Source organism: Alligator mississippiensis, chromosome 7, assembly GCF_030867095.1.
Source record: "Alligator mississippiensis isolate rAllMis1 chromosome 7, rAllMis1, whole genome shotgun sequence".
Taxonomy (NCBI): domain Eukaryota; kingdom Metazoa; phylum Chordata; order Crocodylia; family Alligatoridae; genus Alligator; species Alligator mississippiensis.
In genome coordinates this window covers 10,815,877-10,840,444 of record NC_081830.1, presented here as the reverse complement: position 1 = coordinate 10,840,444, position 24,568 = coordinate 10,815,877, and the positions used below count along the sequence as shown (strand labels likewise).

Below are 24,568 nucleotides of genomic sequence, written 5' to 3'. Positions count from 1 at the left end.
CCAAATGCTTATGTAAGGTTTAGCCTGGCCAGCATTCAAGCAGGCAGGCGGGGATGGAGGGAAGGAGGCAGAGCTGCAGAGGAGGAGGGGCTGCAGGGCAAGGCTGCGGCCCTGCCCCCTCCATGGAACAGGCAACAGTCCCAACTTTAGGCTTGACCCCACAGTCCCAAGCAGAGCTGTTCTGATCTGATACCATCCCTCCCTGAGCTGTGCAGCACCTTCTGCATGTCAGGCACTGCAGCCGCCCTGTGCCATGGCTGGACAATCTGCCACAAACCAGACAAAGACCCCATGGTCAATCCTCTGGCCAAGAAAAGGTGCGTGGGTGGTGGGAACCAGGAGATGTGGGGGTCTAGATACACCCTTCCAAATGCCTCCATTTAGGGTTCCCTGCAAAGAAGGACCCTCCTGATTTCTTACAGCTCTGGGTCTGGATTTGGGATCTCCAATGCACTGAAGTCCTAGCCACTCCCCCTGAGGCAGGGCATGCCAACTCCATGTGCTTGTAGCCATGGCTCTAACCACTCAATTCTGTTCTTCCAGGTGCCCCAGAGAAAAGCCTGCTGCTGCCTGCCACATCTGTCTGCCCCCTCCTGCTCCAACCTGTGCCATGGTAATGGCTAGTTTACAGTACAAGTAAGTTTTCTTCTTGTTCAGGTGAGAGTTGATGGTGCAGGGGTTGACCTTTAGTGATGCATGGGGTGTATGTGGGCTGATGCACAGGATAATATGACATGAGCAGATGGCCCAGGTACTTGGGACACTCTGATTATATTCTTGGGTGTGCCATAGACTCCTTGTGGGACCTTGGCTCTCTCTTTTAGCCCCCTGGAGACTCGGTTTCCTGTCTGTGTAACAGAGAGGCCTCAGATAGGGAAACTAAGAGAATAAAGGCATGAAAACAAGAGGCACCCAGAAAAGCCAGCGGAGGAGACAGCAGGGGCAGATAGGACACAGGCACACTGCATTGTAATTGCCAAGGCTAGGCAAGCACTGCTGGTTCTCTGGCAAGCTGAGCCCAGTTACACCAGTGTAAATCTGCAATAATGACAGCAGTGTATTTACCTGGATGCATCTAAGGCCAGAATCCCCCCCCACCGAAGCTGTTGGTACTGGAGAAGCTGAGGCTGAGGGAAAGTTTGCTGTATTGACTGGACCCACCAGCAGGTGCCAGTCTGCTTTGGGCATGAGGGAGGATTCAGCTGTCGTCAAACACCTCCAGCCTTTAGAGGGGAGAAGGGGTTGAGGGAAAGCAGATCTACCCAAGGCACCAAGGGAAACCAGAAGGCACCAGCATTGCCCTGTGTGCAGGAAGAAGCACTGGGGCAGCAGGGGGCACTAGACCACAAGGGGTTGGTAACCCAAAGGAACCATTCACCCTTTTCTTCAAGGCATAGAAACCACAGTTGGGTGGCTTCCAGCATTTAAGTCCAGGTGTCAAGGTTTTTCCAAGCCTCAAGAGGGAGCAGGGTGTGTCCATCACTAATATGAGGCCCAGTGGAGCGCAGGCCTATGGCAGGAGTAAAGCAGGTGTGGAAAGAAACGAGACACCTGTGCGCGGTGAGCAGACACATTCCAGGGTCCGGGGTGGGGATGGGAACCACTCCCAAATCCTGAGTGACTGGCTTCCTCATGGAAGTGACAGGTAAGATGTAAAAGCCAGTGAGAAGCTGACAGCCAGGCCTGGAGCAGTCAAGGTGTTCCAGTCACCAGTGTGCCGTGAGGAGCATGGCATCTGGGCAGCAAGTGGAGGTGGCATGTCCCAGGTTTCAGCTTAATGCTTTCCAGGAAAAGGCTTACAGAGGGCGTGTGCTGGGTAGGAGTCAGCTCTTGTGTTGTTAACAGAGTGCCTTGAAGAGCAATCTCTGAATTTTGGGGGGCTTTGGTGTCAGGTCCCCAGAGTGCCTTCATCCTGCAATGGCTTGGCTCAGGCCTCTTTCTGTCTTGATTTTCCATATTTAAAACATGTGGGAGAGATTTTCCATATTTAAAACCCAAGAATTCCCATCATGTCCCCCCATGTTTCCAGCTCCCATCTGCTAGGTGGGAAGAGCCCAGCAGCTTTGAAAAGGTTAGACTAACAGTGTCTGCTTTGTGCTTGTGGCCCATGGCAAGACCCACAAAGAAGCCAGAGTCTCAGCCAGGGCATTTCTAAGGGGATGAACTTGTCCCCTTTGCCCACATCTCCCTCCCTTTGCACAACCCAAGGTTTGGGGTGAAGCCCTCTAGTTCCCAGCACCACTAATAATGGCCTTGCAGGGATCCCATGTCTCTTGCCTAGAGATCCCTGTAGCACCCCTTCATTAGTGAAGGCCCATAATTAGTCAGTGGTTGCAGGAACAGCTCTGGATGGCCCTGGATGAAAGGGACACATGGCCTTTATCCTCCGTTGGGTGCTGTGTGGCTTAGCACAGACAATCGTTACTGCAGCAGGCCTGTGCACCTCTGTTTTTTCCCCTCAGTTAAGAGATGAGGAGCTAAAGTGCAGGGAGCCTTATGGGGAATCTGTGGCAGAGCTGATCAGGGTTCCTAAGGGCACAGTTAGTGCATTAACCACTGGGCAAAGGGGGGGGGCTGCCTGTCCTGCTGGCTTGAAGCAGCTCTTCTCACCATCCTCATGTCAAGGCAGGAGGCTCTGTGCTGCAAAGGACCAGGCTGAGCTCACATCAGATGCCCTGCCAGCCGAGGCAACCACATCTCCTCCAGGCTGCCCAGCTGTCATTATGTCTCCCGCCAGTCATGCTGCTAATGGTGGTGTGTGCACAGGCTGGCATCCAGTGTCCCTCAGAATGACCACAGTGCCTGACAGCGCGCCGGCTCCCTAGTGTGGGTTTGGAAGGAGTGCCAGGGGAGACAGGCTGGTTGCTGCAGGATGGAACAGACTCAGCTCACACACGGAAGACTGGAGGGGAGCACAAGGTCTGTGAGGAGAGAGGCCTCTTATCCCAGCCGAGCATGGCCATTTTTGTGGTCACTGGCCATGCCATGTAGGTAGAGCCTGGAAATCACTGCCCAGATACCAGCTTGTAGAGCATAGGCCGACTGTGCCAGGGAGGAAGCCAGAGAGGGGCAGCTTGGTGCTAGCTTGCAGCAAAAGTAACTTGTGAGTCCCAGTCAGGGGCAACTCCATCTCTCCCGAAAGCTTTGAGGAGGTTGGAGCTGGGATGGTTCCACGCCCATTCTGACCTGACCCATGTTATCAGCCAGCCAGTCCATGGCCTTGAGGCAGCTCCTTGCTGGTTGGCAAGGCTGGGGCTGCAGACTCTTGGGCTCCCAGAATGGAGGAAAGGCGCTATGGAGCCAACAGTAAAGGGAGAAGCAGTTCTCTGCCCTGCTGGCTGCCCTGGGTAGTCTGTGCTGCATTCTTAGTGTGCCTGGATGCTTGGATGCTCCTGACAAGGTGTCCTCACACATGCCAAACTCAGTGAAGCTCTGTTGGGAGCACTGCTCGTGGCAAGGACCAAGATCTCCAGACCAGCCACAATCTCTGTGCAGCATCCCATATGTGTGTCTGGGCTTGGCATGTGGGTGGCCATGCTCAGAAGATGCCCCCTCCCCACCTCTAGTGCTAGCACTATCCTCTGGCAGCCTCTGCACATGACTCCATGGCCCAGTGTCTGCTAGAGTGATGGCTTCCAGCCAGCTGCTGGTCTGGGTCTCTGTACACATGCTTCCCCGCTCTCCTGAGTGCTTGAGATAGCTCACTGCACTAGGGAGAGATGGTTGCACCAGGATTTCTCTGGGTGCTGTAGAAGAGGAGGCGTTGGACCCGCCGACCCTGTACTGCTCCCCTGGATGTAGCCTGGCTGCTTTCCTTCACCAGCTCCCTCAGGCAGACCTCAGTCAGCATGGGAGCCCTTCTGAGTCTCTGCTGAGTCTTGTGACTGAGCCCGGGGCAGGATTGGATTACAGCAATGGGCTGCCCTCTGATCCACCCTCTTCTGCAAAGGGGAAGGAGAGGCTGGCCCTGGTTTCCTTTGCAAGGCTAGACAGCTTCTCCAGCTGCCAGCATTTTTGCTCTGACATCTGGAAGAGACTGAGGAGGGGAAGCAAGGACCAGCCCATCACTCAGCTGCAGGACCAAGGCAGCCTCTTGCCCCTGGATGGCCAGAGCTTGGGCGCAGAGTGAGTCTTTGGGGTGACCACCCAGACACAAGGGAATAGCATACCAGCCCTGCTACGTGGAGACAGCCCAGCGAGGGAGCACCCCAACGTGTCAGCCAGGGGCCAACTGGCTCAGCTCTCAACTCTGAGGAGCAGCTAGGCATATTGGACCAGTCCATACAGGCATTGCCAGTCCATCGAGAGGGTCAGTCCTCTCCAAAGGAGTGTCCCCAGAACCACGGGGCTTCATGCAGGGCCTGCTGGCTCCCAGCTCTCTGCCGACTGCCTCTGACATCAAAGCCAACCCAACCACAGCCTTCTGGTCTGAATTAAGCCCGGCTGCTTGCTGGAGCTGCATTCTTTGAGCTTTGCTCCTGCTTCCCCCTCCAGCCCTGACAGTGCATTCCACCACCCGCTCCACCTCCTGCGCAGGCCGGAAGCATCTGCATCCCACACGGAGCCTGACAGCAGCGCCGAACTGCTGCTCTGTGCCTTCCTGCTGGCTGCCCAGGACCCCCAAGCTCTCCCTGCACCCTGTGACTGCCCAAGGACTTGAGCCATCACAGGGGGTAGCCTGTCCATCTGGAGCTGGAGAGCAGCCCCCTGGACCAGGGCACCTCCACTGCTCCTGTCACGGCTTTAGGGGACCCCTGTGAGGGGGGTGTGAGGTGGAAATGGGGCTGGTTAGAGCCTGCTGCCTGGCATTGCCCTGTCTGCTCCTGGCACTGCTGTGGCCTAATCCAGCCCAGCTCCAGACAGTTCTGACGGATGACGAGATTGAGGAATTTCTGCAAGGCTTCCTGAAGGAGCTCTCCCCTGAAGGCAAGGAGAAGACAGATATCCAGCCCCCCGAGGAGCCACCCGAGGCCGGGGGGAGGCTGAGACCTGAAGGAAAGGACAAGGACAAGGACAAGGCCAAGGACAAGGCCAGCAGAACCCCCACAAAGGTGGAAGGAGGTGAGTGGTGCCAGGGCCACCTTGGCATAGAGGGTCACAATCCCACCTGGTGCTACAGGCCATTGCTTCTGAGGGCTCCCCGGGGTAGGTGCTGGGGAGGGCAGTGGGCAGGAAGGGAGCTGGGCAGCAGAGTCAGGACTCAGAAAGCAGGGTCATGCAGAGGAGTCTACACAGCTGGGCAGTGCCGAGGGGGGGAGGTGGCCGTGTGTGCATACACACACACATGTGTATGCACACATGGCCACTGCCCCACCCAGGCTCTGCCCAGCGTGCATGGCTGCTGCCTCGCCAGCCTAGAGACAGCTGAGATGCAGACGGAGGCAGGCATGACGGCATCCCACCCCTTTATGCTCCCCTCCTTCATCTGTATCCTGCCTGCCTCTGACCCCATCCCTGCCTCATCCACTTGCACCCGCTCCATGCATTTGACCCAGCAAGTGTGTGGTTTCTCTCCAGTTCCTTTGCATGCCTCAGTCTGCCCCTAACCTCTCACTCACTGACCCTGCAAGCATTCTCCCATCTCCTCCCAGTGGTCTGCCCAGTTCGGTGGCTTTAGATTCTGTAAACAACTGGAGGCTGGCCCACTGCTATAGCTTGTGGGGTATTCTCAGTGTGATACCTCTTATGGGGCACGTGTAGGACTTTGAACTGTGTCTGTCCAGGTCTGGTGGAAAAAAAGAGGTGGGGAGAGGGTGTATTTAGTGGAAAGTTTTGTGTTTCCACTGGAAAACCTCAAAATGTTTTGATCCTCAGGATCCCTTGCTCATGCCCTTGGTGTGGACTACATCCCCCATTATGCCCCACCATGTCCCTTCTGGGAGAGGCCATGAGATATGATGGTCATATGACCCCAGAGCATCACTGGAGATGAAGTCTGGCTGAGGGGCAGAGCTAGAATGGGGCCCAGGTGCCACTTGAACTACAGCCCCCAGGAGGCACTGTGGTGGTATTTTAACCCAAAATGTTAAAAGTTTGCAGGTGTGTGGGGGCTTTATTGACAATCCCCTGAACTTTTCATCCTGAGGAGACCGAGTCCTCCTGCTCTTAGTGGCACTAGAGGCTTCAGTGCACTGCCAGAGCTTCTGGGCATTGCCCTAGCTGGTTTGAGAGGTTGTGGTTGCTTACTTGCCTGTTGCTACCTCCTTTTTGCCATGGGGTGGGGTGGCTTGGAGGAGGGGTGATGTGGAGAAAGGGGCACAACAGAAAGAGGGAGCCCAAAAGGGATGGTTTTGTGTTGCAGCCCAAGTGAGGCCAGAGCCGAAGGGCCTCAGCAGAAATTGCAAGGAGTCCGGGGCTGGGCTAGCAAGGGGCTGCGGGTCAGGGTTGAGGGGCACCGAGGGCTGAGAGGGACCTAGGACTGGGCCCCAGGATTGAGAGGCACTAACAGAGTTGAGGGGGGCCCAGGGAAGGATATCAGGGGGCTCCGGGTGGGGATTAAGGGGTGCTGGCGGAGCCATGGTGGGACATAGGGGGCAGCAGTAGAGGGGTGCTGGAGGGGAGAGGCTTGTACATGGTTTCTGGCCACACACAGGAACCCATAGGAGCACAGCCTCTCTGAGCCGTGCTGTGGGAGCCAGCTGCCCCCTCCGTCCTGTCAGCATTTCCATATGGAGCCCCTCCATGAGCGGTTTGGCACCCGGCCCAACCCTGAGCAGTGAGGCTTCCCCGCTGTGGCTGGGCTATGGCTGCTTCTCTGGGCCAAGGTGGGGGCTGCCGCCTTCTCCCCACAGGCCTGCCAGAGATGTGGGGACAAGTCAGGCTTCTCCGGGGAGGGGGCTCTGCTCACCGAGGGAAGGAGAAGCAGGTTGAGGTTTTGCACCCCTAGCCTCCCTCCACCAAGAAGGAGCCCCCAGTGAGTGTCGGATGCTTGTCAATGCAGTGCAGGGCTCTGGGTACACCACAGGGAAGCCGGGAGATTGTCTCTGGTGCATTCAGTCTTCTGTCCCACGCAGCCATGAATTTGTACTCTGAAGTCATAAACCCAGAGGTTTCAGGCTCTCATGGCTGCGAGCAAAGGCCTTGGCCCAAGGACCCATGCCAAGGGAGCAGGGAGATGGAGGTCCAGCCATGGAGGTGGATGCAGGGCCTGGCTGGGGGTGCTTTACTGTTCGCTGCCTAGAGGGTATGCTGCTGCCAAGCTCCGGCTCCAAGCCCGCTGTGCTCCCTTGCCACAGGACGTGGGAAGGCCATTGCTCACTGCTGTGGAATGAGGCTGCGGCTACCAGGGGAGCTATGGGGTGACAGGGTCATTACTCACCAGCCCCCTCACTCCTTCCAGCAGCCACTGGGCCTCTGAGTCACAGAGCCAGGCTTCTTGTCTTTCCTGAGTGTGCCAGAGCCCTGGATTGCAGCCTCCTGGGTGGGAGCAGGAAAGCCAAGGTGGTACTGGATGAAAGCAGGCTTCATAGCATCACCTCCTGGAGCGTTCTGCACCTGGTGCAGCCGCCATGCTCCATGCCATGCCTTGCTCAAACCAAGAACTCTGAGAAAACAAGTCACTCTCGCTCCATTTGGGAGCACCAAAAACCCATCCCTGCTCCTTCCCCTCTACCTGTCTCCTCCTCATCTCAGCCACTTCCTCCTCCTTATCAAACTGGATGACCCTTGAGATCCCTTGCCCAACAATATCACCCCTCTGGAGCCCCAGGGTGCCAGCCTCCATGCTCAGTTCCAACAGGGGCCAGATCTGTGGTGCCAAACAGAGCTGGTGCCAAACAGAGCTGGGCATACTGTTTTATCCTGCCTCCCTGATGAGAGAGGGTTTCCCTACACTACAGAAACCTCCCTGGAAGGGGCAAGGGAAAACATTACCAGAAAGCAAATCTCTACTTTATCACCGTGGGAACTCCCAAGAAAACCAATTCATGGAGCTTTCTTCCAACCCAATTAAGGAGCACAAGCTGATCCCATGTGACCCAGCTCCTCCAGTTAGCAGGGTAGGCATTTCAGCCGCTCACCACATGCTGTCGAGGAACAAGCAAGAAGCCAAGGAGGGCTCATGAAAATAGCTTGGCACAATGGGCGACACCTCCATTGGCAGATGTGCCGAGGCCGGGCTCACCAGACAAATGACTTGGCGGATGGGGCTGGGAGCTCCGCTCCATATTCAGAAGCCATGAGGCAGGCTTCCAGGCCTTGCCAGAGGGATTGTCTCATAAACCCCAATGGTGTTAAACCCAACATTAGGCTACTCCTACTGAAGGGGAATCATGTGTTCAAGGTCTCTTTTCCAACTGAGAGAACCAGACATGTCTCTTTTCCTCTGCTGTGTAGACAGAGATTCTGGTGTAATCCTCTGACTTGGGAGCTGGGGACTTCAGGGAAAACACTCCATTATTGTCATGCTGTTGTACTACCTGAGCACCTAGGAGCCCTGTTGTAAGACTGTAAGATTGTTGTAAGACTGTAACACTTTTTCTCAGTGGTTCTATGTGACACAGCCCACCAGGAGGAAAACCTTCATAGCCAAGTGGCCTGGTGCTGGTGGGGCTGGGTGATAGAAAACTCCTGGATGTTAAAGATGCACAAGGGTTGTTGCCAAAGGGTGGAGAAATGTCCCACTCAGATGAGCATTGAGGACTATATGAGCTGTGGTAGAGCTGTCGGTGGGCCACACAAGGGTATAGATGGCACCAGAGAAAATGAGATGAGATGGGATGGGATGGGATGGTGGGTGCCTCACTGCCCTGGTGGGAAGAAGCAGGAGGCCTAGCCATGGAGACCTGCCTGAGCCTGATTCTTTCTTTTTCCACAGGGACCCCTGGGAAGGTAAAGGAAAAGCCAAAGAAAGGGAAGAAAGAGAAGGCACCCAAACCCACCAAGAAACCCAAGGAGAAGGCACCCAAGGGCTCCAAGAAAGACAAAGAGAAAGTGCCCAAACCCACCAAGAAACCCAAGGAGAAACTTCCTAAGGGCTCCAAGAAGCCCAGAGAGAAAGCTCCCAAGCCCACCAAAAAACCCAAGGAGAAGCCTCCCAAAGCCACCAAAAAGCCATCAGGAAAGAAAAAGCCAGAGGCAACACCCCCTGTCCAACCTGAGAAGGAAGAGAAGGACAGGTATTATCAGCCTGAGGATCCCTTGTTCCCTCCCCCTGCCAGAGAGGAAGATGACTACGGGGTGGCCGAGCCCTCCAGGCTCCCCTCACCATATGAGGAGGAGGAGGAGAGATCCCGGGTGTATGGGGAACGGGACAAAGGTAAGCCCCACTGGCTGACCAGCTGGATCACCTATCACTGCATACACATAGTTTGTACCCACCCTGCCTTGACCCGCAGCCTGCCCCCTCCCCAGCACCCCAGGGGGGCACGAGACTCCCGCTGTGCAGGACAGTCTTGCCCTGAGAAGGTCCAGTCAGCAGCTGTCTCCCTGCTGGCCCTCAGACACAGGGTGAGGAGAGGGGCACTGCTCAGACTACCTTGGGCATGACGGAGCAAAGCCAATACCTGAACTAGCACCTAGGAACTTGCCAGCTCTGCACAAGGGGTTCTTTCCTATATGCTCCAGACTCCTTCCTTTCGGTTCAAGAGACCATGGATAGCTACAGAGACAAGAGTGCCAATATGTATACAGACATGGTTCTTTAGGTAAATGTGATATCTTTTATCAGACCAGCTAAATAGTTGGAAAAAATGTTCTTTGCAAGCTCTCAGGTACAATCTTCAGGCACAGAGAGAGTTTGTAGTTTCTTTGTGTTCTCTCCTTGGTAGAATTGAAGCCAGTATGGAAAAAAAAAGTCTGTGAAAATGTAAACGCATGGCAGGGAAGATCAGAGGCCCTGGGAGACAATAGGTGAGAGGAAGGTAGGAGGGAAAGGGGGAAGAATGTAGCTGGTAAGACAGGTTACCTGGGGTTATCAGTTGGTAAGCAGATTACAATGTGCCATGAAACCAATGTCTATATTAAGTCCATGATTTATTGTATCCAGTAAATTTATGAAGTGAAGTTTGTAGGCTTGTCTATGAAGCACACTGCTAATCCAGGCCAGGAGGTAGTTGCCAGCTTCACAGGCTGTATCCTCAATACCTGCTCACATCTCGTAGGCCAGCCATGGCAACAGAACGGGACCTGGATTTTTCCTGTTGGCAACTTCCTGGTGTGGCTCCCTCATGTCAGGGGGTCTTGTAGCAGAAACGTAGGAATTAAGCTCACTGCTTCTGTTGCTCTCAGCAGTTGTGTTGTTGGCACGGTGTTGCCAAAAGCTACCTGTCAACTGTACTGCAACAGTGCACAAAATCATGGTCATCTCTCCATTCTTACTACAGCCTGTTTCTATCTCTAGGTCAAAAGCTAAAACTAGCAGCTGTTTCATAAGAGCAGTTACCAAACCTTGCCACTGGGGGCCAGGCTTGTGACCCCAGCTGCAAGTCCTGTGTCTTGCAGTGAGGTTCTGTTGGTCTCACAGCTCACAGAATAGCTTGCATCCCGTTTGGAGTCATGACCCCTAGTTTGGGAGCTGCAGACCTCTAACCAGAGTAAATTGCTCCCTGTGGAGATAGCGGTGAAACACATCATCTCCTCACTCAGATGTGGAGGTTCTCAATCCTTGTGAGCCCAGCTCCGTTCTGCAGAAGCAAGAAATCCAGGAACAAAGACTCTGGGTCTTTCAGGCTGATCTACCACCTCTACCATTGCTGCTCCTGGTCCATCACCAACCATCTTTATAGGCTGAGATGCATGTAGTGTGTGAGGGCCCTTTCAGATGGCAGCAGCCTCGTGGTCTTATCCAAAGCTATGGTTGACCAACACAAACATAACAGCTCATTTACAGGATGCTGACTTTGTCACTGTGTTAGTCAAGCACTTCTGGTAATAGCTAACCAGCCCCAAACAGAAATGTGATGGTGACGCATTTTGTGGTTTGAGTAGCTTCAGGAGATCTTCAGCTTGTTCTTGTCACTTGTACAAGCCATGGCTGACAATAGCATGGCCACAATTTGTAACAAAGTAATTGAGAAAGTCATGGTTTTCCCTTTTTTTTTTAGTCCAAGACCCCACTCAGCACTGCACATGGTATTACTGTGAGTTTCTCAAGGTGTTTTTCACCAACATCTACCATGACTGGTATTTGTGCACCTTCTCTTCTAATCCACAACCCTACCACTAGTCTTGAAGTTACCAGAGGTAGTAAAAATCCCTGTTTTCACTGCTGACTCCATGCCAATGCTCCATTTGCTCCAGTTAACTTTGGATGCAATTCCAGTGCCCTTTAAATGCTGAACCTCTGCCCATCTTTTTGGATCTATAGCAAAAGGTGTTGGATGCAGGTTGCAAAATGTTCCCTCTTTGAGTGCAGTCCTTGCTTTCTAATAGCTCTAGGTAGTCACACCACCCTCAAAGCCAACAGCTCACTCTTCTTAGACCCTGAGTATGTTTCGCTTTGAGCCAGAGTTCATGTTTTTGAAGCCTGAAGTCACTTTGTCCTCTGTTAGTCCAGCCATATCTCTTTCACCTGTAGCACTCAACCATTTAATTCAGACCTTCTTACTTCAGACCACGGTGGGTTGCATACCCCCATGGGATACTTCCCCTGAAATAGCATGCCAGTGAGGGAATGGTTTCTTTATGGTTTTAGTAGCACTGAGGGGGTTTTTTGCAATGCCACCTCTTTTAAGAAGCATTCATAATCCTATTGCTCCAGCTTAAATCTTGCTGCATCCACTTATCAAGAACCTCATGCTACTCTTTGCTTATTGGCTTCTGAATAGATGCTGTGGAGATGCTACTGCCTTCTCCAGGGATTTGATGTTGTCCTCTGCAGGCTGATGATTCCCCGAGTCCTCTGGCATTGCCCTCAGGAGGGGACGGGCCTGCTTTTGCTCCACATTTGCAGTGGGTGCCTCTCTTTGCTCTGCTTTCTACTGGGTTGGCTCTCAAACCAACAGTCATTCTCACAGAGACTTTCTCACAGTGAGGACTGGTGGCCTCAGAGCATTCTCGGAGTGGAGCTGACCACCAGCTCACCTGCTGCTTGCATCATGGGATCCCCCAGGATCTTGTATGTCACAACTTCTAGGGATGCTTCTCCCGCCTCACTTCAGCAGGAAGTGAACAAAACCAGGTAGAAAGCAAAACAGCCTTTATTCCCTATCAGTTGGATGGTCTGTCCAACTACAGAGCGGCAATATGTGCTTATTTCTTTGGACCATCCAGTTATAAGCTAATGTGTAGATGCACACAGCTGGGCACTATGCATTTCTCTTACCTAGCAATGCATTACCATGTCAGTCCACTTTCCACTTGCCTTGACTGTCTGTCAGTCTTCCAAGTCTCTCAGGAAGTATACCTTAATGGAGGTATACTGATGAGAGAGTATTTCCAGACACTTTTTAAACTCTCAGCACATTGACACCTTTCAGGGTAGTTACCACATCTTTGGTACCTTGTCAAGCAATCTTAAGAGAGCAAACACTTTATAGCTGGCACTACTGACACAGTGATCTGAAGTGAAGGAACTTCTGGCAATGCATCTTTTTGGGTGGTTTTGTTTGCAGCACAGCCTGGCCGCATGGTGGAAACTATTCCCCAACTACCCAAGCTCAGTTCGTTTTGCAGACGCTGCAGACGCTGCTTTGGAAATGATCTCACTTTCTTTTTGATTCCAATTGTAAAGGCTTTGGGGAGAGGTGATGCTGGTAGACTTTCCATAATCTCAACAAACGCCTGTTGGTTTAAGAGAAGCCAGTAGACAGTGATGCAGCAAGTTATAAATGTTAGCCCACATTCCTCTCCCTACCTTCCTTCATGGGTTGTACTATTAATTACCCATGTCTTCAGGAACACCCAGCCCTCTGCTGACCTATCAAAAGCAGCCATTTTACCCAAATAGCATGACATTTTAACACTTTTTTCCCTCTCAGTAAGCCACTGACTTGTTCATTTCCCTTCCTTTTCATACTCCATCTCCTCAGTTCCCAGATGAGGCTCCTAGCCCTATCACTGTTTTGTGTCTTTTCCCTTTATCCGATGTGAAGAAGAAACATGAGGCCTGGGAGGTCAAATCCACCTGGCTGTGCCCAGTACCTAGCTACATACCTGCTGCTGCTCAGGCTGAAGCAGAGAACACATGGAGCACCACAGCTGTTTAAAGAAACAGTACCCAGGTCCTAAACACAATACAGTATAGGTCTCAGCTGTGCAGTACCTAGCAGGCAGCCTCAGTAACACAGTACCTGTCCCAGACAGCTGGGTGGTCTGGGGGAAGTAGGTCGGTGGCCAAGACTCCTTCCATCATGAGAGAGAGAGCAACCATGGCTAGAGTGACAGAAGAGGGTGGCATGAGAGTCCCTTCTCTCTGCCCACTGGGTACTGGTACTGACCCCTCTGTGCTGCTGGCCCTGAGCCCTGCAAATGTCTGGAGATGCCATTTGCCTCCTGTTTGCCGGATGCCAGTCAACCCTTGGTGCTGACTCCCCCCACTCCCCATAAAGGCCATATGTCTCTCTCCAGGGAGCACCCGCAGCCATACTCTGCAGCAGCACAAATCCTTGCAGAATCTGGTGACACTGTCCTTGTGGCAGCCCCAACATGGCCCCTGCCTGCCTGCCCCTGCTTTGCATCCTGGGCACAGGCTCCCTTACCTCAGCCCCAGCACCCTGAACTCTGGCCTTGTCTTCTAGATGAATTCCCGGAGGAGCCGACCGAGCCACCTGGCAGGGAGCAAGAGCCTGGAGGCCACTGGGGTAAGAGCTCTGGCACTGCCCCACCTTTCTAGTTGCAAAGGGGCCAGAGCACCACAGCATGGGCACAGCTGAGACTGCTGGGAGCTGGCAGGGCAAGGCAATGCATGGGGGAGTGCAGGGGCCTTGTGTGGTGGGCAGCAGCATGGCTTTGGGGGCCCCTCCTAGCTTCCAGCTTCTGTCCCTAGATGACTATGGGGAGCCTCCAACTGAGCCATGGGAACCCGACCACGAGGACTGGAAGCCAGAGCCCTACCCCGGTGAGCACACGCTGGCTGCAGGGGGCCCAAGTTGGCTGCATGCTTTCTAGTCCCCTGGTGCCCTGTTCTCTTCCCTTTGCCTGCATCCCTGTGGACCATTAGTCCCTGGAGCCCTCATCCCTGGGACCTCCCCAGCCCAGGGATGCTCTCCATGCAGCTTGGATGGTGACAGCAGCCAAGCAGAGATCCTGCTGTCTGTCTGTCTGTCTGTCTGTCTGCAGTGACAAATGTGCTGCCCTCACTTGCCCGCTGCTTTGCTCCAAGCCTAACTTAACACAGAGCAGCCCAGGCAGCCCTGATCCCATGTGGAGCTGGAGGCTGGTGCCCATGTAGGGTAGAGGGCATGACACTGTTTCTCTCCCAACAGAGGTACCAGAGGAGACAGAAGCACCCACACTGGACTACAATGATCAGATTGAGCAGGAGGATTACGAGGACTGTACGGGGCTTCCCTGCCTATGGGGGGACACCCATACCCCATGCCAAGGAGGCCCCTGCTTCCCTTGGCTCCCAGCTCATTCCCTGGCCCTGGTCCCAGGCGTCATGTGTTGCCTGGGGTATGGGGATGACTCCTTGGGGGTCCCGTGGTCTGGGCTGTGGGGAGGCACCCCCCTCATGCTGAGAGCCCCCTGCCTCTGTGGCTCTTGCTGACAGACTCGGCCAATTTGAACTCCCCCAAGAGTGCTGCTGCCATTGCCAAGTGTTCCTCTCTCCAGCCCTTTCCACCCACCCAGTCCCCTCCAGTCATTCCCTGCCACCAACCCCAAGAGAATATCCCCACCCTGCTGCGCCCCGGCTATGTCAGCTCCCAGCCTCTGGCAGTGACAACCTGATATTCCTCCCCGTCAGTCGAGTACCGGCGGCGCCATCAGAAACCCAAGAAGCCACCCAGCAGGAAGAAAACCGAAAGGATCTGGCCAGAGCCAGAGCCAGAGCCAGAGCCAGAGCCAGAGGTGGAGCCAAAGCCAAGTACGTGGACAGGAGAGAAGGGTAGGGCTGAGGGAAGCAGGCTGTGAGGCCAAGGGGGTGCAGGGCAGAGAGTCCTGTGCCATGCTGCTTGGATCCTAGTCTCTGAGGGATGTCATAGCAGAGTGCCCTTGCACAGTGGCTAGCCTTGCTCCTACAAGGCCTCTGCTTTAGAGCCAAAGGGGTATTTGGAGCAGCCCTCAGGTGCTGGGACCAGGAGAGAGAGGAGGCATGTATGTTCCCGAAGTGGCCGCAGGGCCCCCAGCGCTGTGGCACTTCATGCTCCGTAATGCCATAGATAAGATCGGTGAGTGGTTGAGAGCAGGTGTAGATGGGTAAATGATGCCTAGGTAGACTGATGTGTATAGAGGTGGATAGATGGTGGGTGTCAGTGGGGACAGAGGGACAGATGGATGGTCAGAGGAGATGTATAGAAATGGATGAGGGTTGATAAAGTGGTGGGTCTGGGGACTGACAGATGGATAGAGACGATGGATATATAGGTGTGAATGGGAGTGGGTGAATGGACAGGTAAAGTCTAGGGGATAGATAGATAGATAGATAGATAGATAGATAGATAGATAGATAGATAGATAGATAGATAGATAGATAGATAGATAGATGTGGGTGTGGGAATGCATGCGTGGATGAAAAGAGGAAAGTATAGGCATGGATGATAGATAGATGAATGTGTGTAGGGGTAGATGGTGGGCATTGCTGGATGGATGGATGGATAAGGAAAGGGGACACATAAGGATGCAGAGATGGCTTCTCTCCCGGCCTGTCCATGGCATAGTGAGGCAGGTGCCACCCTGGTGGGTAGGGCAGGGCTCTAGTGGGACTGTGGGAGGTTCCCTGATGGGGCTGCTGGCCACAGCCTGACCCTGGGGCTCTCTTATCCCAGCCTGAACTGTTTGCTTGGGACACCAGTTCACCCATGGAGCAGCTGCCTCCCTCCCTGAGCCCACCAATCTGTCCCCTCTTGCTCTGCAGGGAAGCCAGTGGAGCCACCCACGCCACCTGCGGAGACGGACTATGAGGAGGGGCTAGAGCGGCCAGACTATGATGACAGTGGGTATCAGCTGCTGTGGAGCATGACAGGCCTGGCTCAGTCAATGCAGGGGTCCCGGATGCTCCCTTCCCCACAGAAGCAACAATGTGCTGTCCTGAGTGGGGGACATCCAGCACCCATCTGAGCCTGCCTGGCTGCCCTATAGTGCTTTCAGTTAGGGTGGGGATCCCCTGGGGACAAAGTGGGTGCAAGGGCACTGGACCCCAACTGGTTCTTCTCCCCCTGCAGTGGAGTACGGCCCACTCCCACCAAAGCCCAAGAAATACCCTGGCAAGGAGGATGAGGATGAGATGGAGACAGATGAGGAGAAACTCAAGCCACGTAAGGAGAGCTGGATGTCGCGGGGCAAGGTTTCAGACACCAAGGAGGAGCTGGCACACTGCGGGGGCACCATAAATGGGGGAGATGGGGCTAGGCAGACTTAAGGAGCTAGACCCAGGTGTGACTTACTTGGGGTAAGCCACGGGGTAGGGAGGACAGATGGAGACATCTGAGCCACTGGCTCTGGCTAGGGCACTGCCAGTCACACATGGTGGCTGCCCTCAGCCTGGGCTCCAGCCCCGCAACTACACAAACATCCCCCGAGACACAAAAGAGGGAGCCTCTCCGGCAGTTGAACCTGGCACCAGACGGTCCCAACTCACCCTGCTCTATCCCTCCCACCCCAGGGAAGCCCAAGAAGGGCAGCAGCAGCAAGGAGGAGGAGGAGGAGGTGGACACCGGTGAGGACAAGTGGACTGAGGACAAGACCAAGGACCGCAGAGGTGTGCACCGAGCTCCTGCCCCTCTGGATTGGGCCCAGAACCAGACCCTGCCCCTACCAGCCACCCACACCCGTTACTCTGCCAGGTCCCAGCTGCAGGAGGGCGATTGTACTCAGAATGCCTTGCAGAGACTGAGCTCTGACTTGGCCACCTAAGCCAGGTGCCCTCCCAGCTTACTTTGAAGCCCTTGGTCAAGACCTCGGCTCCCCTGTGAAGCCCTCCCCTGCCTGGTTCTGCCAGCCCACCAGAGCTCAGCCCCCTGAGGGTTCAGAGGGTGAGACCCTGGCCCCTTCATCTGCCCTTTCCCATCCCCACTGCTCAGGGGCATGGGGCACTTTGCTCCCTGCCCTCCCTGTGGGATCCCTCTCCTCACCTCACCTTCCCTCTCTGTCACTGTACACAGGGAAACCAAAGAAGACAGGAGGGAAAAAGTGGGAGACAGATGAGGATGAATGGACCCCCCCAGAGGAGAAGACAAGTGAGTTGCCCCTCAAAGGTGAAGGTGAGGGCTGGGCAGAGAGTTGGGCCAGGGTGGATGTGAGACCCAAGCTCTGACTTTGCCACTCTCCTATCAGAGGGCATGGGCTCTCCTATCAGGGAGCATGAGGAGAGGGCATGGGCTCAAGGGAATGGCATGGGTGTATCCAGGAGTGGAGGTGCCCTGAATCTGTGGACCAGGGAGGGAAGGCAGGCAGAGCACGGGTAAGAGCTCCATGCTTCCTCCATGCTGTGGCACTGAATCAGTGGGACCTGGACAGCTCTTGAGTGTGTAATTAGATACGCTTGAAACTACTCCCACCCCAGTAGGGGGTGTGGTGACTGGGATCAGTATAGCTGGGTTACTGGGCCCAGTGTGGCTGGGAAACTGGGACCACTCAGGGGTCAAACTGGAACCAGCATAGCCAGGGAATTAGGACCTGCAAGGGGCAGTACTGGGACAAGCATGGCTGGAACTGGGGCTGTGGGTCAGAAGCCAGCAGTGGGGGAGGAGGCAGGAACTAGCTGCAGGGGGACCCAAGCCCTGGGAAAAGAGCCTTTACAGCCCAGCTGGCCCCCATACTCTGGCATCACACATGCCCCCCCCAACTCCGCCTCCCTGGGCTCAGCTGGGTCCCTCTGGTCCTGTACACCTGGTGACAAGGGGCTGTGCTCTCCTCTGCCCCCAGAATGTCCCCCCATTGGGCTGGAGTCCCACCGCATTGAGGACGACCAGATGCTGGCCTCATCCATGCTGCGTCACGGCCTGAGTGCCCAGCGTGGGCGGCTCAACATGCAGGTAGCAGAACCACCCTTCCCTGCCCCACCTTGAGCTGTGAGGGAGGCATCTCTCCCACCTGTGAGCTGAAGCTGCCCTCTCCCCTCTGCTGCCCCCAGGCCGGTGCCAACGAGGATGACTTCTTTGATGGGGCCTGGTGCGCAGAGGATGACAGCCGCATGCACTGGATTGAGGTGGACACCAGGAGAACCACCAAGTTCACTGGAGTCATCACACAGGGCCGGGATTCCCTCATCCAGTGTGTATGGGGCGGGGTTGAAGTGTGAACTTGGGATGGAGCTGGAGCAGGGAGGAGGGATCCCCATATCCCCTACACATGGCCTGGACCACAGTGTGGGATCTGGTCCAGCATGCACATCCCCAGTCCCTCAGGACCAAGGGAGTTGAGGCTTCCCAATATGGGACATTTGGGCCATAAACTGGGGTAGGGATGGGGTTACCGCCCTGGGGGAAGACAGCTGCATCCCTGTGGCATGTGGATGGGAGGCTGATTCAGATCCCCTATGGTTCCTAGTGCCTGTGCTTGGAGACATGGGTGAAACTCTTCTAACCCCCACACACACGGGGGGCCAGGGCATATGTCTGCAGGGTGACTAGTAGAGCCCCCTGCTCTACCCAGCCACTCATCCATGCTCCAGCCCCCCAGTGCCCAACACAGCCTGTCTCCACAGCGACGACTTTGTCACCACCTTCTACGTGGGCTTCAGCAACGACAGCCAGAACTGGGTGATGTACACCAATGGCTATGAGGAGATGGTACGTGCACAGCCACCTGGCTTCCCTCCAGCCTGGGAGACTTCCGTGGGCTGACTGGGAGTCATTGGGCCTGTGTTTGAGGCCCAAGTTCAGGGTTGGCACAGGGATTGGGACAGAGGTGAGGGGATCCCGTAGCTGGGGAATGGGGGCTGTGAGTCATGCTTGGGGGCACTGGCAGAGTGATAATGAGATCTAGCCTGGCCTCTGCCTGCTCCCAGCCTGGCCCCATGTGTCCCAGTGCCATTGGTGAGGTCCCATGTCTCTCCTGCAGTTGTTCCATGGCAATGTGGACAAGGACACACCAGTGTTGACCGAGTTCCCGGAGCCCATGGTGGCACGCTTCATCCGTGTGTACCCCCAGACCTGGAATGGGAGCCTGTGCATGCGGCTGGAGGTGCTAGGCTGCCCCCTCTCCAGTAAGAGACCACAGAGTCCAGTCCCCTGCCCACTCCTGCAGCTTTGAACAGGCCTGGCTGGTTTTACTCTACACCCTGCAGCAAAGGGCCCTAGGCAGCAATGACCCAAGCCTGGGGGCAAGGAGCTGCAGGAGGGTGGCTGGACCCACAGGGAGGACAGAGGTGCCCAGTTGGCAGCTGGGGCTGGCATGGCCTGTAGGTTCCAAGACAGACTCCTTGGCAGTGTGCCAATCTGACCTCACCGGCAGGCACCAGCTCAGGAAGAGATCTGAGTCAGGGTTTTGGTGGGGTCCTCCACTGCCAATGCCAGGACCAGATGGCATCAGCTGGGTATCCCCAGTCCAGTACCCATGCAAGGATGTAGCTGGCAATGCCCCAGACTGGCTGAAAGTCCCTGCTCATGCCACGTATCCTGGTATGAGTGGGCAGGGGAGATGGGAGATGGCCCAATGCCCTTGCTGTCTTTGGCTCTCAACTTTCAGGGCCTGGAGGGTCTAAGAGAGGGGAGACAAACTCAGCTCCTCCCTGGGCAAAGAGAAAGGAGGAGACTGGGCCATGCCAGGAAAGAAGTGGGGGCACTGGCTGGGCTGCAGGGAGTGAGGGGCACTGGCCAAGGGTGGGCACCAGGGCTTGGGTAAAGGGAGGCCAGGGCCTGTAGCCAGGCATGTCTGATCTCTGCCCCACCCCAGCCATCAGCACCTACTACACCCAGCAGAATGAGGTGACCTCCACTGACAACCTGGACTTCCGCCACCACAGCTACAAGGACATGAGGCAGGTGAGCCCAGGTTACAGCGTGGTCTTTCCCCGCCCCGCCACAACCTCTCCCCAGTCAGCCTGGGTGACCCCCACTCCGTTCCCCCGCTGCAGCTCATGAAGGTGGTGAATGAAGAGTGCCCCACCATCACGCGCATCTACAACATTGGCAAGAGCTCCCGAGGCCTGAAGATCTACGCCATGGAGATCTCTGACAACCCCGGGGAACATGAGCTCGGTGAGCAGGCGGTGCTGGGGCTGGGGCCAGCACTGTCCCTGGCACCACAGTGATGGGGAGAAGCACCCCAAGGTGCCCAATGCCTAGCATGTAGTTCAGGGCAGTGCAGGGACCCCCACCCAAAGCATATCCCTGACCCCTGTGCCCAGCTTTTGGGGGTCCCAGTGCACCAGGCTCTCTAGGGCAGCCCCTGAACCTCCTAGAGTCTTGGCAGGGGCAGGGCCAGGGGCAGGTACCCATGGCTGCCCTTGTGTCTCCACTTTCAGGGGAGCCCGAGTTCCGCTACACAGCGGGCATCCATGGCAATGAAGTGCTGGGGCGGGAGCTGCTGCTGCTGCTGATGCAGTTCCTGTGCAAGGAGTACAAGGACGGGAACCCTCGTGTGCGCAACCTGGTGTCTGAGACTCGCATCCATCTCGTGCCCTCCCTCAACCCTGATGGCTATGAGATTGCCAGCCAAGCGGTAATGACCCTCAAGCTGCTGGCCTGGGGCTGCCATGGGGATGGGGCCATCCCAGCAATCAGGCATGTGGGGTGGGGCCTGCTGGCAGCTGTTGAGGGTTGTTCTCCAGGGCAAGGGAGTTCATCGGGGTCTTGCAGGCAGCCAGGGCCAAAGGAGGGTCCTGGCAGGCTCTGATCTGCTAGGAATAGAAAGCCCCATGGTGGCTGAATTGATTGGTGGGTCCATGGGTGGCCAGGCTGTGGGGTCTGGGTGGCTTGGAGCAAGGGAATATGGGGAGAGTATGGAGACATTGGGGACTGTGCCAGCATGTGCCACTGACCCAGTAGCACCCATTCTCCCCACAGGGCTCAGAGCTGGGAAACTGGGCACTGGGCCTCTGGAGTGAGGAAGGCTATGACCTCTTTGAGAACTTCCCCGACCTCAACACAGCGCTGTGGGCAGCTGAGGAGAGGAAGCTGGTGCCCCACAAGTTCTCCAACCACCACATCCCCATCCCTGAGCACTACCTGGCTGAGGATGCCCACGTGAGTGAGCCCTGGGGTACAGCACAGGGCTCTGCTATGGGTGGGGCTGCTAGAAATCCCAGGAGAGTGGGAAAGTGGGAACATTCCTGGGAACCTGGTAGGGTCTGATTGTGGCTGTGAGGTGAGCAGAGGTGTGGGCTCTGGAGGGGCACTGTGCACTTGGACATGATCTCAGCCCCCAGTTCCATGCCTGTCTCCCCAGGTGGCAGTGGAGATCCGTGCCATCCTGGCCTGGATGGACAAGATCCCCTTTGTGCTGGGGGCCAACCTCCATGGTGGGGAGAAGCTGGTGTCATACCCCTACGACATGGCACGACCCGCTTCGGAGAACGCAGCGGTGCCTGCCCGCCCACCTGATGACGACTATGAGGAGGAGAACTTGGAGGCCACAGAAACGCCTGACCACGCTATCTTCCGCTGGCTTGCCATCTCCTACGCCTCAGCTCACCTCACCATGACCGAGACCTTCCGTGGGGGCTGCCACACCCAGGACATGACCAATGGCATGGGCATCGTCAGTGGTGCCAAGTGGCATCCCAGGACTGGCAGTGAGTGTGGGGTGGGGTGGAGAGTGACAAGTGGGTAGTGCCAGGAATAATGCATAGACAGTGTTCCCCAAGCCACAAATGGCAGTGGGGAATGGAGCCTCTGGGCTTTAGCTGCCTGCCCTACTCCCAGAGAGCACTGACAGATGGGCCTGCAGCCCCAGGGCAGTGCTGGGCTCCTTGATGTGGCCTGAGCAGTTCTGGGGGACTGTCCTTTCCCCAACCCCCTGCATTCTCATCCTTGCCTCCCATCACCATCAGCTTCTGGGTGCACTGGGTGTTGGCTGCAGCCCAGGCTGAGGATGGTGACCAGGCTGTGTTTGTGCTCCTGCTGAGACTTCAAGCTGGAGGGTCCTGGCTAGAGGGTCTTGCCCCTCTACTCATGGTCAGCCCGATGCTGCACTGGGGATCAGGAAGGAATTTGATCCCCCTGGTCAGCTTGGCACAGACTTGTGGGGAAGGTTTGCCTTCCTCGGTAGCAGGAGACAGCCTCCCTCTGGAATCTCTTGAGCATATATTAACAACGTTTACAGCAGCAAGATGTAGTCCACAGTGGTCCCCCTGCTTTCCCTATGGCAGGGTTGGGTGAGATGTCTGGTGTTTTTTCAGGGTTGACAGTAGTTTTACAAAGAGTTTAGATGATGGATATGTCTGGGATGGTTTGGACAGGAATGATCCTGCCTCAGGCAGGGAGTTGGACTACATGTGACCTCTGGAGATCCCTTGCAGCCCCACCTCTCCATGATTCTCCTGGCTACATACCCATGACCCAGCCATCTGGAGCAGGAGGGTGCTGGTTGCCAGGCAGGGGAGCCCACTCCAGGGGCACAATCCCCACCAGCTGACTCAAAGGTAGCCCCCCGACCCCAGCATCTCTGCTCCTGCAGGCATGAACGATTTCAGCTATCTGCACACCAACTGCCTGGAGCTCTCCATCTACCTGGGCTGCGACAAGTTCCCCCATGAGAGTGAGCTGCAGCAGGAGTGGGAGAACAACAAGGAGTCACTGCTCACCTTCATGGAGCAGGTAAGGCCTGGCCCAGCATGGGCCAAGGGTGGTGGGGGTGTACAATGGAGGGTCACATCCCCAGGCTCATGCTGCTTCCCCCGGCAGGTGCATCGTGGCATCAAGGGAGTAGTGACAGACCAGCAGGGTGACCCCATTGCCAACGCCACCATCGTTGTGGGAGGCATCAAACATCACATGAAGACAGGTAGGGTCCAGGCCTGGGTGCTGTCAGGGGCCCTACCTCGCCCCTCCCCCCCACTCAGCTCTGGACCCTCTCCTACCTAGCAGTGGGGCCCCTGGACTCATGCCCTGTGGTGCCCATGGTGGGAAGGGTCCCGTCCTAGGGAGAGGGCAAAGCCCCCTGTACAGGCCAAGACACAACAGTGGGGTGAATTGGGGAAGTCTCCATGGGCCCTCTCCCCCTCCTGAGGCCCACCCCCGACCTCCCATGTCCCTCCAGCCGCTGGTGGGGATTACTGGCGCATCCTGAACCCAGGCGAGTACCGTGTCCTGGCCCGGGCTGAGGGCTACAACCCAAGCACCAAGACCTGCAGCGTGTACTACGACATCGGGGCCACGCAGTGCAACTTTGTGTTGGCACGTTCCAACTGGAAGCGCATCCGTGAGATCATGGCCATGAACGGGAACCGGCCCATCCGGCGCATCATGCCTGGGCAGCCCATGACACCACGAGAGCACATGCGGATGCGGCTGCGGCTGCGGCACCGCATGCGGCTCCGGCAACAGATGCGGAACCGCCGGCTCAATGCCACCACAGCTGCCCCCACCGAGCCGCCCCCAGCCACCACGGTACTGCCGATTCCCTTCAGCAGCACCACCTTTGCTCCCTGGAGCCAGGAGCCACCCACAGCTGCCACATGGGAGATGGAGACCTACACAGAGACAATGACAGAAGTGGTAACAGAGCTGGAGACTGAGGCCAAAGCCTGGGAGGCAGGCACAGGCACGCCGCAACCCCTCACCACCGCTGAGACCTACACCGTCAACTTTGGCGATTAGGGTGCAGGGGGAAGCTTCTCACGCCACTGCTGAAAAGCCCATCACAGATGCAGGCAGCCAGCCCTGGCTCTCCCTGGCTGCCACCTTCTCAGCTGCTGGCACTGTTGTTTGCTTGTAGAGCCCTCCTAGAGATGTATCGCCCACAGCAGCCCCCTCTCACCACGCTGCTTTCTAGGCATATGGGATCAAACCTGGGGAGCTGGGGAGCTCCCCCCACTGGGCTTCGACCAATGTGATCTCCCGGTCCTAGAGACCAGGCACCCCCCACCTCCCATGGGTGAAGCAGGCTGGGGCCCCCTTCTCCCCTCCACCTGTTCCGGGCTCAGTCCAATGAGCCATGAGGCTGCCTGCGCAGGGGTGGGAGTGGGGGCTGCATTAGCAGAGCTGGCCCCCTCTGCGGGGCAGGGCCCGGGAGGCAGGGGCAGCGCGGGGTCCTCCCCACTCGTCTTGTTATACAAATAAATCAAGCTACGTTGTTTATGTGCCGCTTGCGTCCTCTCTCCTACCAAATGGGGCCCCTCGCTACCCCTGGGAGGAAACTGGACTGCCAGGGAGCACGGCCAGTCTCATAGATTTCAGACATTAGGGCTGGAAGGGACCTCGGAAGATCACTGAGTCCAGCCCCTGCCCAAGGGGCAGGAAATCAGCTGGGGTCATAGGATCCCAGCAAGATAAGCATCCAAATGTGTCTTGAAGGCGTTCAAAGTGGGTGCTTGAACCACCTCTGATGGCAGGCTATTCCAGACCTTGGGGGCTCGGACCGTAAA

General features: G+C 56.2%; 1 protein-coding gene across 2 annotated transcripts; it reads left to right on the top strand.

The window, feature by feature from the left end:
- Window positions 1–3,991: 3,991 nt before the first annotated feature.
- On the top strand, window positions 3,992–24,281 carry AEBP1 (AE binding protein 1). Of its 2 annotated transcripts, XM_059730508.1 has the most exons (22): window positions 3,992–5,061; window positions 8,816–9,256; window positions 13,677–13,739; window positions 13,925–13,996; window positions 14,364–14,435; window positions 14,846–14,965; window positions 15,956–16,033; window positions 16,263–16,355; window positions 16,703–16,798; window positions 17,202–17,276; window positions 17,965–18,074; window positions 18,173–18,312; window positions 18,746–18,830; window positions 19,102–19,246; window positions 19,936–20,024; window positions 20,117–20,240; window positions 20,507–20,703; window positions 21,048–21,227; window positions 21,430–21,775; window positions 22,660–22,799; window positions 22,887–22,986; window positions 23,242–24,281. In XM_059730508.1, the coding sequence occupies exons 1-22, from the start codon at window positions 4,779–4,781 to the stop codon at window positions 23,799–23,801; spliced, it is 3,609 nt and encodes a 1,202-aa protein (XP_059586491.1). In that variant the 5' UTR covers window positions 3,992–4,778; the 3' UTR covers window positions 23,802–24,281. The 2 variants fall into 2 exon arrangements, with proteins under 2 accessions (XP_059586491.1, XP_059586492.1); XM_059730509.1 differs by lacking the exon at window positions 13,925–13,996.
- Window positions 24,282–24,568: the final 287 nt, after the last annotated feature.

What these genes read in the sequence shown, in the direction of transcription:
- AEBP1 (XM_059730508.1), top strand. Translation starts at nt 4,779, where the DNA reads ATGGGGCTGGTTAGAGCCTGCTGCCTGGCATTGCCCTGTCTGCTCCTG. An exon ending in GTATGGGGAACGGGACAAAG is followed by an intron (nt 9,257 to 13,676) that starts GTAAGCCCCACT and finishes CTTGTCTTCTAG; the next exon opens with ATGAATTCCCGGAGGAGCCG. An exon ending in TGAGGAGAAACTCAAGCCAC is followed by an intron (nt 16,356 to 16,702) that starts GTAAGGAGAGCT and finishes CTCCCACCCCAG; the next exon opens with GGAAGCCCAAGAAGGGCAGC.